General features: G+C 38.8%; 2 protein-coding genes across 4 annotated transcripts in view; one reads left to right on the top strand and one right to left on the bottom strand.

The window, feature by feature from the left end:
* Positions 1-208: 208 nt before the first annotated feature.
* Positions 209-17,796, bottom strand: part of LOC121728730 (venom dipeptidyl peptidase 4) — a 58,030-nt gene continuing 40,442 nt past the window's right edge. For all 3 annotated transcript variants that reach the window (XM_042116970.1, XM_042116969.1, XM_042116971.1), the window contains exons 7-18: positions 16,794-16,963; positions 13,667-13,758; positions 12,675-12,795; positions 11,227-11,319; positions 10,588-10,721; positions 9,385-9,592; positions 8,275-8,459; positions 7,127-7,321; positions 6,277-6,434; positions 5,690-5,775; positions 1,029-1,154; positions 209-313 (exon numbers count right to left, since the gene is read on the bottom strand). In XM_042116970.1, coding sequence (XP_041972904.1) covers positions 224-313; positions 1,029-1,154; positions 5,690-5,775; positions 6,277-6,434; positions 7,127-7,321; positions 8,275-8,459; positions 9,385-9,592; positions 10,588-10,721; positions 11,227-11,319; positions 12,675-12,795; positions 13,667-13,758; positions 16,794-16,963 — 1,658 coding nt within the window. In that variant the 3' untranslated portion in view covers positions 209-223. The remainder of the gene's footprint in view (positions 314-1,028; positions 1,155-5,689; positions 5,776-6,276; positions 6,435-7,126; positions 7,322-8,274; positions 8,460-9,384; positions 9,593-10,587; positions 10,722-11,226; positions 11,320-12,674; positions 12,796-13,666; positions 13,759-16,793; positions 16,964-17,796) is intronic.
* Positions 2,225-2,890, top strand: LOC121728732. The gene has a single exon (XM_042116972.1). The coding sequence runs from the start codon at positions 2,225-2,227 to the stop codon at positions 2,888-2,890; it is 666 nt and encodes a 221-aa protein (XP_041972906.1).

Genomic DNA, 17,796 nt, shown 5'->3' with positions numbered 1-17,796 from the left:
AAGAGAAGGTAGTTTTATGCAAAATTAAAGTATTAAATTACCGTTTATATTATGTTCTGTAAAAAAAATTTGGTACCATAATGTCAACCTACTGATATGTTTTCGTAAAAATATTAAGTACAGCCACCAACAGAAGTATAAAAATAAACTATTTGCAAACACTATTCTATGGGAATGTATCACTTGATTCTTGCACTTTTTGGTATATTTGGTATGGCAGCTATTATAGCATGTTCTCTCGGAGGAATTTCTCCAGGGAGTGGTATAGATGCGGGCGCACCCCAACGAGGCCGTGGTCTTCGTCTGTGTAACTCTGAAAGAAATTACCATGCATTTTAGTTGGTGTATAATAATATCGTTTATGTTTTGAGTTTTTGAGGAAACCTATTTTAATATTATCGCTTTTTATAGTGTGACAGTTGTGAGGTACCTTTTCGCCTGATAGATGGCACTGTAAACATGATAACTTTTGATTATAATATAATCAAAGATGATACCGTACTATTACCTCCTTGATGGTCATTGTTTATTGTTTGTCAAAATCGCAACCTAGTCTATCTTTATACAGGCTGTAACAAAAATAAGTGATAATACTTTAGGGTGTGTACGTATTCCTAGCAGAGAGTTCATTGTGAAAGTAGCAGCGCTGAAAGACCAATTTTTTTTACTTTTGTATGAGGAAACTCGTGACGCTCGGGCCCTTGCCAATACAAAAGTGAAAAAAATTTTTCGTCGCTGCTACTTTCACAGTGACCTCTCTACAAGGAGCACGTACACACCCTAAAGTATTATCACTTATTTTTGTTACACACTGTACATACTGTTTCAACTGCTGATTTTAACACTTTAAGTAATGCATTATTTTATGTAGTTTCTGTGTATAATCAAAACAAACATACACATTACCTATACCCAAATCACATTAGTAAGTGTACATAATTTTATTTTTATAAGGCTTTTTCAGCAATACAGGGTTGAACAGTTGTACCGTATGATCATTTTCCCTCTAAAAAGTGTATTACACTCACCATCTGCGTGAAGTACACGTCTCGCCTCTGCAGCAGTCGCGAGATGAGCATGGCGTGCTGGTAGTGGACGTTGTCGTCCTCCGTGCCGTGGACGAGGAAGTAACGTTTGTTGCGGTACGCCTCAACCTGGATAAGTTTTAATTTAGATAATATCATGGAGTAAATAAACACCATAATATAGTAGAATAATTTCTACGAGTGTTTAAAGGACTTTGTTAAAATGCAGAAAAATGTTTTTTTCGAGTTTTAAGGTTACTCCTTTTGATTGCATTGGCTCGTTTTGTTGTATTATAACATTTTCAGATATAGCCAGAATCGATGATTGCGCCATCTAGATTTAGCTTGTTTTTCTCCTACACGCAATTTTGTATAAGACTCATCGGTCTATGTATGATTCGTCTATGATATATTCGTCCATTTCGTTTGCGTAATGTGGACTACACGATATCGCGCCAACGGTTCACCGACCCTTGCCGATGTTTGAATCCAAACTTTCATCGTGACGAGGACAAGGGTGGACGCCGAGTCATGAGGGGTAAATATAATTAATAATAAAACCCGCGTGCGAGAGAAAAAAATATTATAATACTAGCTGTTACCCGCGACTTCGTCCGCGTCAACAAAATGGACCAAATCTTATGCAACAACAAAATAATTTTGAAAATTGGTCCACAAACGGCGGAGTAAAATATAGGTGAAACATAAAAAGAGTAAAAAATATCCTCCTCCTTTTTGGAAGTCGGTTAAAAAGTAGCCTAAGTTACTCCTTATTACATCAGCTATCTGCCAATAAAAGTCCCGTCAAAATCGGTCCAGCCGTTTCAGAGATAAGCCGGAACAAACAGACAGACATACAGACAGTCGAAAATTGTAAAACTTGCTATTTGGGTATATGTACCGTATGAACATTCATATGCATGTAGTAAAAAACGGTTCTTTCAATATTACAAACAGACACTCCAATTTTATTTATATGTATAGATGTCATCCGAAAAGTTGTTTGCACTAGTGTGTACTTTACTTCTGTACAACTAGCGCCTTCTCTCAAATAACGCTAGATCTAACATAATATTATATAATAAGTAATAACATAGTGCGAAAAAAAAAGATCTACAAATAGCTTTTACTGTAAATAGTAACTTTATAAATCGATTGTAAACTATCTCTTTGGTAAATTATTATCTTATTGAAACACGATGGAAGAACAATTTCAAGCATTATTCGACAAAATAAAAAACGAAATGCAAAAACAAAATCTTGAACTAAAGGAATCAATCACGGAAAGCATTATGGAAAAGATGGACGAAAAACTAATAAATATCGTCGAGGAAAATAAGAACTTAAAAAAGAAAGTGGAAAATCTAGAGCGAGAAATTGAGTATTTTAAAAGATTAGAAAGATATAATAACATCATAATATTCGGTTTAGAAGAGAAAGAAAAATCCTCACACGACTTAACATTAAATCTAAAAGAAATCATAAAGCAAGATTTAAATATCAATGTAGAAGAACATGAAGTCAATAAAATCCACCGCTTGGGAAAGAAAATGAGTGAAAACAATAAACCAAGACCCGTATTGTGTTCATTTACTAATAACTGGAAAAAATACGATATTATGAAAAACAAAAATAATCTTAAGGAAATCTATGTTACTGAAGACTTTTCAAAGGAAGTTCTTGCAAAACGAAAGGAGCTACAACCAAGATTAACTGAGGAAAGACAAAAAGGAAACATAGCCTATCTAAAATATGACAAACTCATAGTAAAAGAAAAGAACGGCAACCAAGAAAAAAGGAAAAGGGAGACATCAGCATCCCCTTCCTTATTCAATAAGAACCAGCCAAAAAGCAGCAGACTTTAAGCTCTAGCAAAATAAACAGAACTAACGCCTTCGATATAATGCGCTCTAGGTCCAATTCTCTCTCGACTACACCCAATGTCTGTCAATAGCAATTAAGGAAAGGAAAACGGAATCCAAACCCAACAAAAAAAACAATAATAACAACAGCATCGCACCATTCCCCAAGCCGGCTGGTCCCCATGGGGAAACAGACCAATACCCTCCAGAAAGTAAGATTAATAAAACTTCCGAGCTGCCACAAAAACTAGAAACCATAATGATATCGACACTGAATACCCGGACACTTAGAACTAACAAAAGTCTACATGAGATCATTGTAGCCCTAGAAAATATCAATTGGAACATTATTGGGCTCAGTTAAGTCAGAAGACAGGGTGAAAAGATCGAAGAACACAAAGATTTCATCTTCTATTACAAAGGCAAAACTCCGGGCCAATTCGGGGTCGGCTTTATCATAAAACGCGACCTCAAGGATCATATTATAGAACTACTTGGTGTCTCAGAACGTATAGCTATACTCAACATAAAATTACCGTCATACAAAAAAATATGGACAATTGTGCAAATTTACTCGCCAACAGAAGGAGCAAGCACCAACGACATAGATATTTTCTACAACCAACTAAGCCTAACTATAGAACAGCACTCTAATAACAACCTGATAGTGATGGGAGATTTTAACGCCCAAATTGGAAATGCACTAGACGAGGAGGAGGACATAATAGGAAAATTCTCATATGGCAGTAAACGAACAAGGAATGGAAATAAGCTAGTCAACCTTGCCCACGAACATAATCTATGCATTCTTAACACTTTCTTCAAAAAACCACTACAACGGAGATGGACTTGGATATCACCGGACGAGAGAGCCCAGCTGCTCCAGTCCTCAAAAAGAAGGTCCAAGAGAACAGAAATCGCTAATCTAAGCAAAAAAATATCCAAAAGAATAAAAAAAGACCGCTACCTCAAAAGACTGTCAACAATCAAGAAATACATAGCCGAAACGGGAGGTTTCAAAAGGGCAGAAAAAGAGCACACAAAAAAAGCATGGATATCTAAAATGAAAAACAGAGACGGAAGTAGTAAAACCAAAAGACCAGATATTCTTAACATAGCTACAGATTTCTACAGGACCCTCTACGCACGAAGTTGTCCCCCCATTGAAATCAGCCTCGATGAATATGTCCACGCTCCACTGATTCTGGAATCAGAAGTAGAATGGGCATTGAAATCACAAAAACCCAGAAAATCACCTGGGCCAGATAGCATCACAAACGAAATGCTGAAAAGCCACAAAACACAGGTAGTACGTACACTCACAAACCTATTTAATGACAATGAGAACAATGGACAATTTCCACTATAATCCTGATCCATAAAAAGGGTGACAAACACAATATAAACAACTACCGTCCTATAAGTCTGATGTCTAACATCTATAAGATCTTCTCCAAGATTCTGCTGAACCGTATGACCACAATTCTAGAAGAAAATCAACCAATAGAACAGGCTGGCTTTCGAAAGTAGTTCTCTGTCCTGGATCACATACACACAATAAATCAAGTTATAGCAAAGCACAACGAGTATCAAATAGAACTATACTGTGCTTTTGTGGACTTTAGCAAAGCCTTTGACTCCATAGAACACCACAGCATTTGGGAAGCTCTAAAAAACCAGGGGATAGACCATAAATACATAAGAATCATAAAGAATGTCTACAACAATAGCACAGCAACAATACAATTAGAAAAGAAGGGTAAGACCATTAAAATCGAAAGAGGCGTCCGGCAATGAGATCCATTATCGCCAGCCCTATTTTCGGCTGTCCTGGAAATTATATTTAGAGAATTAAGCTGGCAAGAAAACAAAAACTACGGCATCCAAATCGACGGTGTCACCTTGTCGCACCTGAGATTCGCCGACGACCTCGTCCTCTTCTCATATTCTGTAAATCCTGGAAGACATGCTTACAAAGTTGCTAAACCAAAGCTCAAGAGTCGGACTCACTGTGAACACTGAAAAAACAAAAATTATGACCAACAGCACAAGTGACAAAATTCAGGTAAACGGCAAAATAATTGAATATGTCAACGACTATACATATCTCGGCCAAGTAGTCTCAATGCAAAAGTCTATGGAAAAGGAGATAGAACAGAGAACGGCAAAAGCTTGGAAAAGATACTGGTCACTCAAAGAAGTAATGAAATGTAAAGATTACGAACTCTCACTTAAATCTAAACTCTACAATGCATGTGTCCTGCCAGTCTTATCATACGGCTGCCAAACCTGGAGCCTCACAAAAAAACTGACAGAAAAGCTAGAAACTTGCCAAAAATCCATGGAACGGAGCATGCTAAACATTAAACTATTAGATAAAATAAGATGCTCTACGATAAGAGATAAAACAAAGTTAAAAGATATCACAGCGTAGACTAACAAGCTAAAATGGAGATGGACCGGACAACTTATACGAGGCAAAGACAAGTGGAGCAAAACAGTAACTCACTGGTACCCAAGAGGCAATAAAAGAAAAGGAGGCAGAAAACTAAAATGCTGGTCAGATGTTTTTCGGCAAGCAGCGGGAAAGATGTGGCATAGAGCAGCATTAGACGTAAATGAATGGAAGAGACTGGAGGAGGCCTTTGCCACAAGGCATTTAGACTAAATTTTTAACAATTATAACTTTGTAACTTGTAATGTAACCAACTTGTATAATATTTCTAAATAAAGAGGCTATCAAATCAATAACATAGTGCGTATCTAACAAACGCCATCTAGTATCAACTCGGCGAAACTCACCACTTGCTCGCTCAGCAACGAGGACTCGCTGTACGCCTGGAGGTTGTTCTGCGGAGTGTCCATGTACCGCTCAGTGTAGATGGTGTCTAAATTGAAAAACAGATGGTTAAATGCCCTACAGCTAGACTTTAGCTGAAAATAATCTAGATTCTGGACTATAAAAGCCCTGTGATAGACCTTTTATTTATTATTCATAGTATTGGGGATGCCAAATAGTTAACAACAATTTTATGTTTAAGGCATCTCTCTTAATATTTTGGCTTTCTGGCGTACAAAGATGGCGTTACATTAATTAATATTTTCTCTCCCAAAATGTATGTTTTATAATAATTATAGCCCATACTTTGTTTTAAATTGTTTGTGTAAATGCTATTTTAAATATTATTTTAGAGATCATCATACTGTGAGCAATTCTCACCAAACAATAACAATTGTATAATCATGCCATTTTAAACTTGGTTTCCGCACAAAAATGGCGTAACTTGTATGAGTATTTTTCTTTCAAATGTTCGCTACCTGTGCTTATTTCAAAATATTATTCGATCTCTTCGTAAAATAACGCTCAGTATCTCCATTCCCATCCTCACCATAGAATCGCCAATCCACTGGAGGTGCGACGGCAATGGCGCATCGGAAGACATCTCCCCCTCGGGCGAGGGCCAGAGACGCCGCGTAGCCACCGTACGACCAGCCCCATATGCAGGTGCGGTTGCCGTCCACCCAGTGTAGTTGCTGCTGGAGGTACCTGGGTAGCATGTTTATATTTTAACTAGCTGGTCCGGCAAATTTTGTGTATAACGCCTCTAGTCCACCGACGCTGGGAATTGCGAAACAGCGGCGAACCCAATGATATTCTATGTTACTAACGTAACTAGATTGGAAGTTTACGGTAGCAACGCGTTGCCACTTCGAAGATGCCTGCAGGCATATCTCACATACATAATGACATAACGAATATATGACTTGACATTGTCTTTTGAACAAAAAAGTGGTTACGCATTTCTGAGAATCTTTTGTAAGACATTGCTACTCTAGTATTTTAGAAACTCATTGGGCGAACCTATTTACTGTCTCATCCGCCACACGACAATGCGTTATATTGCATCTCGCTCTAGTACAGTTTCGCATTGGTTTCACAGTTCGCAGCGTCGGTGGACTAGGTGTGGGTAAACGCATATTTTTCCTGAAGAAAAAATTCCCATTTCTGGCACCTTTCTAATATCAAGTAACGTACCAAATGGAGTACAGTCATGAATCGCACTTATCGAAGTCTGAAAACCGTGTGACAGGTACAACGTCTGCAAAGGCAACTCCTCGCTTCTTTTACAATATTTTGGTACCTTACTTGATATTTGGGATGGTTCGAGGAATAGGAAGATTTTATTGAGGAAAAATATACGAAATCTTGCGCAAGTAAGTTGCGTCATCTAGTGTTACCTGGTAACAGTGATCTGATCCTCAATCTCAGCAGATCCAAGGTGTCTGTTGACGGCGAACATGTTGTTGACTCCCTTCAGCCCGCTGCCGCGGCCGTCGATGCGGGCCACCGCGATGCCGTAGCGGCTGACGAGAGATGTACCCCAGTCGACTGTCCATTGCTTGGTCACGAGGGCCGTGTCGGGACCGCCGTAGCTGGAATGCGGTAATTGTTTAGGAGGTGGTTGAGACTTGAGGGAAAGTATATAGGCTGTTAGTTTTGCTGTGCCAAGTGGATATTGCCTAAACATATATTAGGGTAAATTAAACATTTACCCGAACACAATATGTTTAGGCTTGATGATGATAATATTGATGCTAAGATTTTTTTTAAAACATCATTCAGTTTTAGTGAACCAGCTTGTAATTTACCTCTAGAGGAAAATATTTAATGTTGCATTATCTCCAATATCGAAAAAATATGCGACATTAAAATCTAAGATATCCTTACAATTTCTTTGTAAAGATGGTCTAAAATCATTTGCCTGGTTACCAAATGACTTGCCATTGTAGTCCAAGTACATTGATGCGATGTATCATCAGTCATGGCATATCGATGGACAGAAGATAAATAAGGGATGAGAGTAAATGCTGCAATGCCATATGCCAGGGGTCATCAAATGGCGGACTGCGGTCCGCACCCGGACCGCCGACCCACTGTGTGCGGACCAAGCATGTTCGATGATGATCTTCGTTCATCTTAGGACTTCAACGTCTCTAGGATTTCATGTCAATATCTATAGCTTGCACCAATATTTCACTCCAAACTTCAGAGAGATTAATTCTTATCTCATCTCATTGATATCTAAATAAATTCCTATATTTCCGTAATTAACTTTGTTTAATAATTTCTTTTTTAAAATCTATGGACCGCGAAGGTCATTTCATGTCTTAAAACGGACCCCGAGCGAAACTAATTTGTGACCCCTGCCATTAGCCGTCTTGTAGGTATTATATTATTGCCGCCCGTCGCCGTAACGAAGTTACAACGGACCAAAGACGCAACGCATCGAAGCGGAAAACAGTAGCACAATTCTAATTGAATAGAACATCTACATCGTAAATCGTGACCTTATAGTTTGTTTATTTGTTAGCATCCAGATACTCACACATAGACCAGAAGCGGCACATCAGTTCTTGCGAGGTAGTTGTGAGGGACTTGCAGGAGGACGTCAGCGTCCTCCAAGCCCGCGCCCAGAGGTACCGACATACGGAGGGTGGTCGGTAGTGTATAGGTTGATGCCAGTTGGGACACGCGAGCGTTATCGTCCCAGGATCGCAGGTAGGTGCCGTTCTGTGAGATTAAAAAATGATAGATACATACTTTATTTGGTATAAGCATATCACTAGAACTAAACTAAGAAAGTAAACTCTTTGTTAACCGTTTCAAAACTGAAAAAAATGAATCCGGACGAACAACTTTAAAATTAAATAGAATAATGTATCTACTTGATTCTTCACACGATCTGTGTTCACACGGCTCTACCTCGAGCAAAAGCTAGTGAATACAGTAATGACACGGGAACATCGTTACATACCTATTGGCTATTTGGGTTAATAATTATATTTTATTGGTAGTTTGTCCAATGGGTGACTTTGGGCAGTAAGTAGGCGATTAATTTGCTACAGGATTAGATCGCTGAGCTAAATAGTTTTTGTTTGATTCCTAAACTTCACATTTATGGTAAAAATTAGCTGACTGTTAAAGTGACCAATGATCAACTAATATTTAAGTCTTAAACCATCGGCTAAGCTATTGTGTGACGTAAAATAAAATAAAAACTTGGGAGGTGTCAAGAGACTGCGGGACAGAACGAAGTTGCTTTTTATGAGAGAGAGAGAGAGAGAGAGAGAGAGACAGACAGAGAAACACGAGCACGTCGCACGGCTTACAACTATAGCAAAAAGTGTCGTTCCCCCTCGGTCCATGTTTACTAATATAACTGACCTCTTTAATACACTGGACAGGCGATCGCTATCAATAAAATGTTCCTATTTGAATGCCGCTATATTGGCGCTGATTGCAATGTGAAAGCAGTAGTGAGTGTACATGGAACTACTATTTGGCAAATGGCGGTTGTAATTTTCTATGTCATTAGTTCACAGTGCGCTCACCACGGCGCTTCAAATCGGCACAAAAAATAGCTGTAATTTTGTACGGCATAGCCTGTCCAGTGTATTATAGAGATCAGTATTGTAATACCCAAATAATTACATACCGTATCGTGTATAAATATCTGCGGCACGTCCGGTCCGGCACAGTTGATGCTGAGCAGCCCACTGGCGCTGATGGCGGCGTCGTTGTAGAGACAGCTGCCGGCGTCTGGGCGCTGCAGCTCGCACGTGAAGCACGTTATCACGCCGCTGCCGTCCACAGAGTACACGTGCTGTTCCGCCGTGTCGTTCACGTGCGTCGCCTTGTACCATCTGGGGATATAAAACAAGATGATACAAATGTGGCAATACCAATCACGTCGCGCGTCGGGGACACCAATGTGGTAATATGCGTGGAGGCCGCAATGGAAGATCTTCCGACCGAGCGAGGTGTTATGCTCGGTCAGGCCGAAGCCAACGTGATTGGTTTCAGCTGTCGTATATAATATACTGACACATTTAGAAAACTTCGATAGCGCGATGCAGGAATGTGGCACTTTTTGTGGGTACCGCCACACAACGTTTGCGCTAAAATTCGTTACCGCTGATTTCGTGGAAACAAAATTTTCTTACTGTACGCTATTTCCTGAGACACAAAATCTTTACTAGCATCATCTAAATAGCTTTAACACCTAAAACAGACAGATATATCCACTAATCAGTTCCAATAATTGGCGTAACACAGATATTAGGTACTATGCGCTGTCATTAAAAATAAACGCAACAAATTATTCTTTACGTTTTAACCTCACAATATTAGCCTTTCAATGATATTCTTGCACTTGTCAGAGGATCGTGAGTATCTCAAGTCTCAACTTTACATAAAATGACTGCCTATCAATTAAGGACACTTGAGGCGGCGGCATTAGCTCCAAAGGTTACCGCGGGCCAAAAGAACCTTCCCGCAGATATTGCGGCTCAATTTTGAATTTAGAAATTAAAAATCTCCAAACATACAATATCTGTAGGGCGATTCACGATTCCTGTTCGACATTGATTCGGAAACTTCACCGTGCGGTCATAGGTCAATGCCTAGCGCGGCGAGCGTTTATTGGATTTTAAATTTTAAATTACGCATTGTGAATTCACGATTCCTGTTCGACACGGATTCGGAAACTTCCCCGCGAGACATCAAATAAACGCTCGCCGCCCTAGGCGTTGACCAAAGAACTCGCAGTAAAGTTTCTGAATCCGAGTCAAATTCGGCATTATGAATCAGGGCACTTGCACTGGTGTCTGAATGCCATGCCATTAAATTAAAGACTCACATGACATTATCGGCGGTCCACGTCATGATCTCCAGTACGGTGTGCGCGGCGTTGACGCGGTTGGTTGCCGTCCACAGTTGCGCGTTGCCGCCCGACACCTGCACGATCTGCTTGTACGCCACGTTGTTCACTGTCTGCAATTTTAAAATAAAATGTCAATTTTTTTGATTTCCAATTCAAAAAATCGGACTTTTGTAACGTCTACACGAGGTCTACCACCGGTTCGGAAACTAGCCTGGCGATAAGTACCGGCATAAGAAAGTCCCAATATTAATATATTCTATGTATTTTGAAACCGTATTCGATAACTATTTTTGAAACTTCTTTAGCCACTTAAGAGTAAAATTTCAAGGTTAGGTACATCATGATAAAGAGGGTCGAAATAGCAGTAATAATGCGTCACGACGCCGTCACGATGTCACACATGTACCAATTTTTTTGTTGTGTTTGTTACGAGTCTGGGCAAGGTTCCTTTGAAAGAAAATTTTAGTAAGATTACGTGTAGCATTTACATTAATACTTACTTGTGTTACATTAAAACCTATTGTATAGATGAACTGTAGTCATTTAAACCCTACAAATTGGGCAAAATAATAATTATTATAATGTTTATTCTTAAAAAATATATTTCAATCATACCTGAGGCAGAATGGTGATGAATGCGTTTCCTTGTTCATTAAAGATGAGGGGAATGTTGTCTATCCATCCGTTGGCTTCTGTGTATGTGTAGATCTGAAATATTATTTAAAAAATACGCAAAAATATTACAGCTGTTCTAGAAAAAATATGTAATACAATATGTAACAATAATACCCTGATCATATTATACACCTCCATCGTGGGTATCGCAGACACTAGACTTTCAATTGTTATGTAAATATTATTACAATGTAAAAATGTTGCTAGTTGGTACTATTAAGTATTTTTCATTTTAAAAATAGAAAAAATGACCTAGCACCAAACTTCGAAAACACTACTTTAATTGAAGAACATTTTTGGCCGCCCGCCAATCGCCATGAATGTTGAATAGGTATTGTCTTGAGGGTTAAGTGCGATGCGACAAATTAAAAAAAACATACACTTATGAGGACAATATCAGTCTACATAGGACTAGAACTAATTCTAGTCTACATATGACTCTAATCTCTATGTAGACTAGATATTGTACCTCAAGCTACTGTCTCGTTTATTCTCGTTGACAAAGTCATAGTTGGAAGTATTCAAGAAGTATTTATAAATTGACGAAATTATTTTAGCGACCGGTGAATTTCAGAACCGTTGCCACCTTTTGAAGTGTCACATGCATACAAGGTTTAGGTTTAAAAATTGAGACATTCATACTAATATAATAAATTCATACTTAATCACTTACTTAATATTATAAATGCGTCAGTGTGTCTATCTGTATGTTTTTTTATGAAATAAGGGGCCAAACGAGCAAACGGGTCACCTGATGCAAAGCAACTACCGTCGCCCATGGACACTTGCAACATCAGAAGAGCTGCAGGTGCGTTGCCGGCCTTTTAAGAGGGAATACGCTCTCTTCTTACGGAAATACTGCTGGTAACAGTTCGTTCCAGTCGAGTTTTACAGTGAGCGGCAGAAAATTACGCGAAAAACGCACGGTGGAAGACTGCCACTCATCAAGGAGATGTGGATGGTATATTTTTCGCATGGGACGATGGCGAAAAGTTGCAGGTGGTATGATTCCAAACAATTCCTCAGAGGACTCCCCTTGTCTGTTACCTCTTGACGCCCAAACTGTTAAACCGATTTTGCTGAAATTTTGTCTGGAGATACTTTTTGTATAGTTGCGGGGCAGCGGGTGTCATCTCCATAATAAGGTCACCTAACCTAAATTCCACGAGATGTATTTCGCGCACTGTAAAACACTGGAACGAACTGTCACCGGCAGTATTTTCGGTCCAATACGACTTGCAAACCTTCAAGAAGAGAGCGTATTCCCTTTTAAGAGGCCGGCAACACACCTCTTCTAATTTTGCGAGTGTCCATGGGCGACGGTACTTACTTTCCATCAGGTGACCCGTTTGCTTGTTTGTCCCCTTATTTAAAAAAAATGTGTATACCTGAGTACACTGGTTAGACGCGTCGGTACACAGCTGCACGGAGAGTGATGTCTGCACGCGGTTGGTCCACATTATAGCGATCGCGTTGTTGGCCACGAACGCCACAGTCTTCAGTATGGGCCTGGAAATTAAAAAAAAATGTGTTGTAGAAAAGCTATATCCACACTATGCAATTTCATCATCAATTTTCGTCATCATCTTTTTATTTAACTTTCGTTTGGCATATTCAATAATTGAATGCGTCAAAATCCACCCGCGTTGGAAAGAAAAGTGTCATAGCCTCGCAGGCATGCCTCACGAGTCACGTGCGATGTTGACTGCGCTATAACGCATGCCCTTGAAGAGCTATGTTTTAGCTTCTTGCCCTTGATGAACAAAAAAGGCACAGTGTAGACAAAGCTGTTGATTATGTTTCATTACGTTAAAACAAGTTTGAGTACCTATCGGGTAATCCCAAAACCGAGAGAAAAAAGTTCTGAATAATTTTGTTTTCCACGGAACTATTAGACGATTCAGACAAAAAAGAATCCATTGTTAATATAATTTCCTGTGTAGCGAATTTCATCACATTTTTGAGTTATTTTTTACGAAGTGTCTAGTCGTCCTCTAAACGGACGAATAAGAAGATCTTAGTCGCCCGTTTACCAGATGAATTAAAAAAATCTTTAAATACCTCTCCCAATCTACTTTGTAAAAAATATAATTTGACCCGACCCTTAACATCAAGGCCTCAAAAGCGCTATGTACCTAAAACGTTATGTAAAATCCAGTATATTTTTTTAATTTCTTGAAATAATGTTAATTGACTTAAAGCCTTGATGCCCACTAGAAGCTCAACTGCTCTGCTCGTCAGCCGCTAGTCTGATATGGTCCTAAAGCCAAAACGGCGAATCGGGGCACAAAACTTCATATAAAATGTCTGGTCCCAATCTCGTAATTTTTAAATATTATATTGTAACTCGTTTCAAAGGCCTGTGAAACAGTAAACTCACTGATCTAACGTAGTCGGGGGGCTGTAGACCACCTGGGCGTTGGAGGCCAGCGTGCGGAGCGTTACTGACACAGTGGGGTTGGTGGTACCAGGCTGAAAGAGAAGAGGTAAATATCTTTGTTATAATAGATCTAACAATACACAATTAGGAAGTTGATTCCTAGGCAGATGGCGGGCCTAAGTAATTTGGTCGCGTTTAGTCAAACCCAACCGACCAATCACTGATCACTGCTGACATTGAATTGATACATGCCGACCAACGAGGTAGGTCCGTCAACTGCCTAGGAATCAATTTCCTCGATGGTACTTATCTTTGACCCATCAAAATAAAACCAACTACCACAATGGCGATACCAAAGAACTGTAACCCTCATGACCCAAACATTGCTCCGCTCAAATATGGCTCCAGCCTCCATGTTACTATCTGCTACAAAGGCATCTTAATTTTAAGACTGACCAAAAAGCTAAGGTTTTTTTCTAATAATTTTGAAGTCCAAATATAGAGTTGGAGTCCAATTCGAAGACGATGCTGGCTTTCATGTGCTATAGATAATTGTTACCTTATAAATTGGTACTTCATAGCTAGCCCGAGCACTTTTACTTATAAGTTATAAGTAAAAGAGATAAGAAGAGACAGGCCAATGACCGGATATCTACGTGTTCAGTGCGTCTAGCAAGCTAGTCGAAATAATTGTTTGACATTATGTCGATAGATTTTGACGACAGATCTATACGAGAAAAAATGTATGTCCATGGGGTCAATAGAGATGAAGAGACAAACCATCAAACATCTAGAAAACATGTATACAAAACTTTCTCGTTATGCGCATGCTAGGCGCACAGCACGAGCTATAGCACTTTCGTTACAGCAGCTCCCTGTACAATACCAAGGAAAATCTTATACATACTGTTATAGAGTAAAGGTTCTAAGCTGAAAGATTTACAGCTTACACAAAGAGTTACTTAGCAGCTTTGTAGAGATATTACAGAAAATATAATAATATTATTTTTCTGTTATAATTCACTAAGTACCTAACTTAAGTTAGACTCGACAGTCTTACGAATTAGTACTACTCAAGCTTTTATATACTTAACCTAGACGTGACGGGTGTTAACTAAAAGCTGATGTTACTTTTAGTTAACACAGAATGAAGGCTTGATAATAGTCAAGTAGTTTTATTTAAGAAAATCTATATAGGTACATGAAAATCAAAAACTTTACCTCTCTATAAAATAACTTATTAAAGAAAGGTTAAGTTTTTGATTTAAGAACATCTTAAATCAAAAAACTTAATCTTTCTTTAAGGGGTGTAAGTAGGGGTGGGTCTCCACGAGGTATGGTGGTAGTCTGAGGATCTACAAAACTAATTTTATTAATTCTTTTATCAATAAAAGGTTGCGTTATCTTTGATTATCATAATTTGCTATTAAACAATTCGGAAAGGCAGTGGCGTAATTATAGGGTGGCATGGCTGGCAAAATGCCTCAGGAGTCAGGACCCCCGACGAAAAAGGCCAAAATTGTTCGGCGTGCATCCGTTGTCTGATTGCCATAACACAAGTTTTTACTTAGCATGGGATTAGACGACGTGATGTATGCTACCTAGCTTTTATACTATTGTATATTATTGTATGCATAATAAATAATTTGAATTTGAATAATTTGAATTTGAAAATTATTTCATTATTAACGTGACGATTTTTTCTGATAGGGCCAGTCAATTTGCCACGGGCCCCGTATGTTATAGTTACGGCACTGGGAAAGGGAACAAAACACTACCCAGAAATTCAATACTGGCGCATAGTTTGCCAGCAATACTTTACGCGGGCGAAACCGCCAGCAAAAGTATATCTATAACAAAACATACTATGATATAACAACCAATTAGTATGTTAGTACGTACGAGTTCCAAATATAGTGAACTTTCGCTTGTGTATGCAATAACACTAGAGCTGGCTTACTAACCGCGATACGTGCTTTAACCACAAATATCTTGTGTCACGCAGTTGTTTCGGATTCAGGTTAAGAAAGGGATTACATGGGTAAAGTATACTGTACATAATACTTAATCTCTAGGAAGTGGAAGGAAGATTTTCGAAGATGGTAACCATCCCGAGTCCTTTTATGGGAGTTACGTTTACAAATGACAGGTCACAGATGGTATATAGTTTCATATTTGTATGATAAGGCATATAAGTTACGTGAAAGTATACAGGGTGTAACAAAAATAAGTGATAATACTTTAGGGTGTGTACGTGTTCCTTGTAGAGAGTTCACTGTGAAAGTAGCAGCGCTGAAAGACCAAAAAATTTTTTCACTTTTGTATGGGGAAATTCGTGACGCTTGGGCCCTTGTCCATACAAAAGTGAAAAAAAAATTTCGTCTTTCAGAGCTGCTACTTTCACAGTTAACTCTCTACAAGGAACACGTACACACCCTAAATTATTATCACTTGTTTTTGTTACATACTGTATATTATCTATCTTTTAATCCATTCTAATATTTGAAATATGTACAGGCCTTCTAATCGCAAAGAGCAAAACAGGAATAATAATAATCTTTTTTTTTTATGAAATAAGGGGGCAAACGAGCAAACGGGCCACCTGATGGAAAGCAACTTCCGTCGCTCATGGACATTTGCAGCATCAGGAGAGCTGCAGGTGCGTTGCCGACCTTTTAAGAGGGAATAGGGTAACAGGAGAGGGTAGGGATGGGAAGGGAAGAGAATAGGAGAGGGTAGGGAAGGGATAGGGGATTGGGCCTCCGGTAAACTCACTCACTCGGCGAAACACAGCGCAAGCGCTGTTTCACGCCGGTTTTCTGTGAGAACGTGGTATTTCTCCGGTTGAGCCGGCCCATTCGTGCCGAAGCATGGCTCTCCCACGTATAAAATATAATCGTATGTTCGATATTTTGTCAAAACTATCGAACTACTATAAAACCCAAAAAAATACATTTTTGAAAACACAACCTGCACGCGGCTTCATTGGTACTGTCACTTCATCTCTTAAATTTTAAAATCTGATCAGCAGTTTAGTCTCCACGAGGTAACATGGATACCATAGACTGTATCCAGTCAAGTCAAGTCAAGACCAAAATCAAAATCTGCCGGGTAAAAATCTACTCACTTTAGGGTACCGTATCTCCCGATGCCTGGTGTACTGGTAGTCCACGGACCCTGGTATACCGAAGTGGGGGATCTTCATGATGCGAACGTTGGTGTCGTCGAACGTGGCGTATGCTATCCTGGCACCGTCAGGCGAGAACCACAGCGCGTTGTTGGACGCGAAAACTTCCTCTGGAAATACGGTAAAAGGATGTTATATTAAAGCTTACGGTTATAACGACGTTGAAAGTATATAAATGTCGTTATAAGCAAAACCTGGACTTGACATGGTCGTTGTACCCTGAGTCCTGACAGTCAAATGATCGTACCTATTTGTAATAACCGGTTCGTCGTTAGAAATGTTTTTACTGTATCAGCATATTTTTGATTTTGTATAATATTTTAGTTTGTCGTAATTTTAGAAATTCTATGTACTAGATAAGACTAAGTAAATATAACAACTCCTAAACAACTTTATTTAATCAAGCTTAATATACAATATTATACGCAAGATTCACTGTCTTAACTCGCGAAGACTTCAGTGTACTCTAATTAAGTATTGTATAATGAAATACATTCAATTACGAGACACGCTTTAATTAAATCTCGGTTCATCACAAGTAGGTAGGTATGTCTTTGATTTCGTCTCCGTCTAATTCACTGTGTCAATAATAAGCTTGGTTGGAATAAAGGATAATATTATGATATTTAAATATTCATAACGAAGTAACTAGTACAGTATAATTAAAGTAAAGGCACATGAATCCACAATAAATTTTTCGATCGATTCGATCGATTTTCGATCACTAATTAGTGATCGAAGAGCTTAACCAAGTTAACCAAGTTTGTGAAAAAAAAAGTGATATACCCAATTATACCTCTCATGAACAAATTATGTTATGATGAAAATGCCACAGAAACAAATTACATACAAGCACTTGAAAATTATACCTAGCTTCTGACGCCTCCTTCGGGAAATTAAGACAAGTTTCTACTTTGCTATGGCTGCAGCAGTACGAAACGTA

Source organism: Aricia agestis, chromosome 7 (assembly GCF_905147365.1).
Source record: "Aricia agestis chromosome 7, ilAriAges1.1, whole genome shotgun sequence".
Taxonomy (NCBI): Eukaryota; Metazoa; Arthropoda; class Insecta; order Lepidoptera; family Lycaenidae; genus Aricia; species Aricia agestis.
The sequence above is the reverse complement of the archived record's forward strand: the minus strand, read 5'-3'. Positions and strand labels throughout refer to the sequence as shown.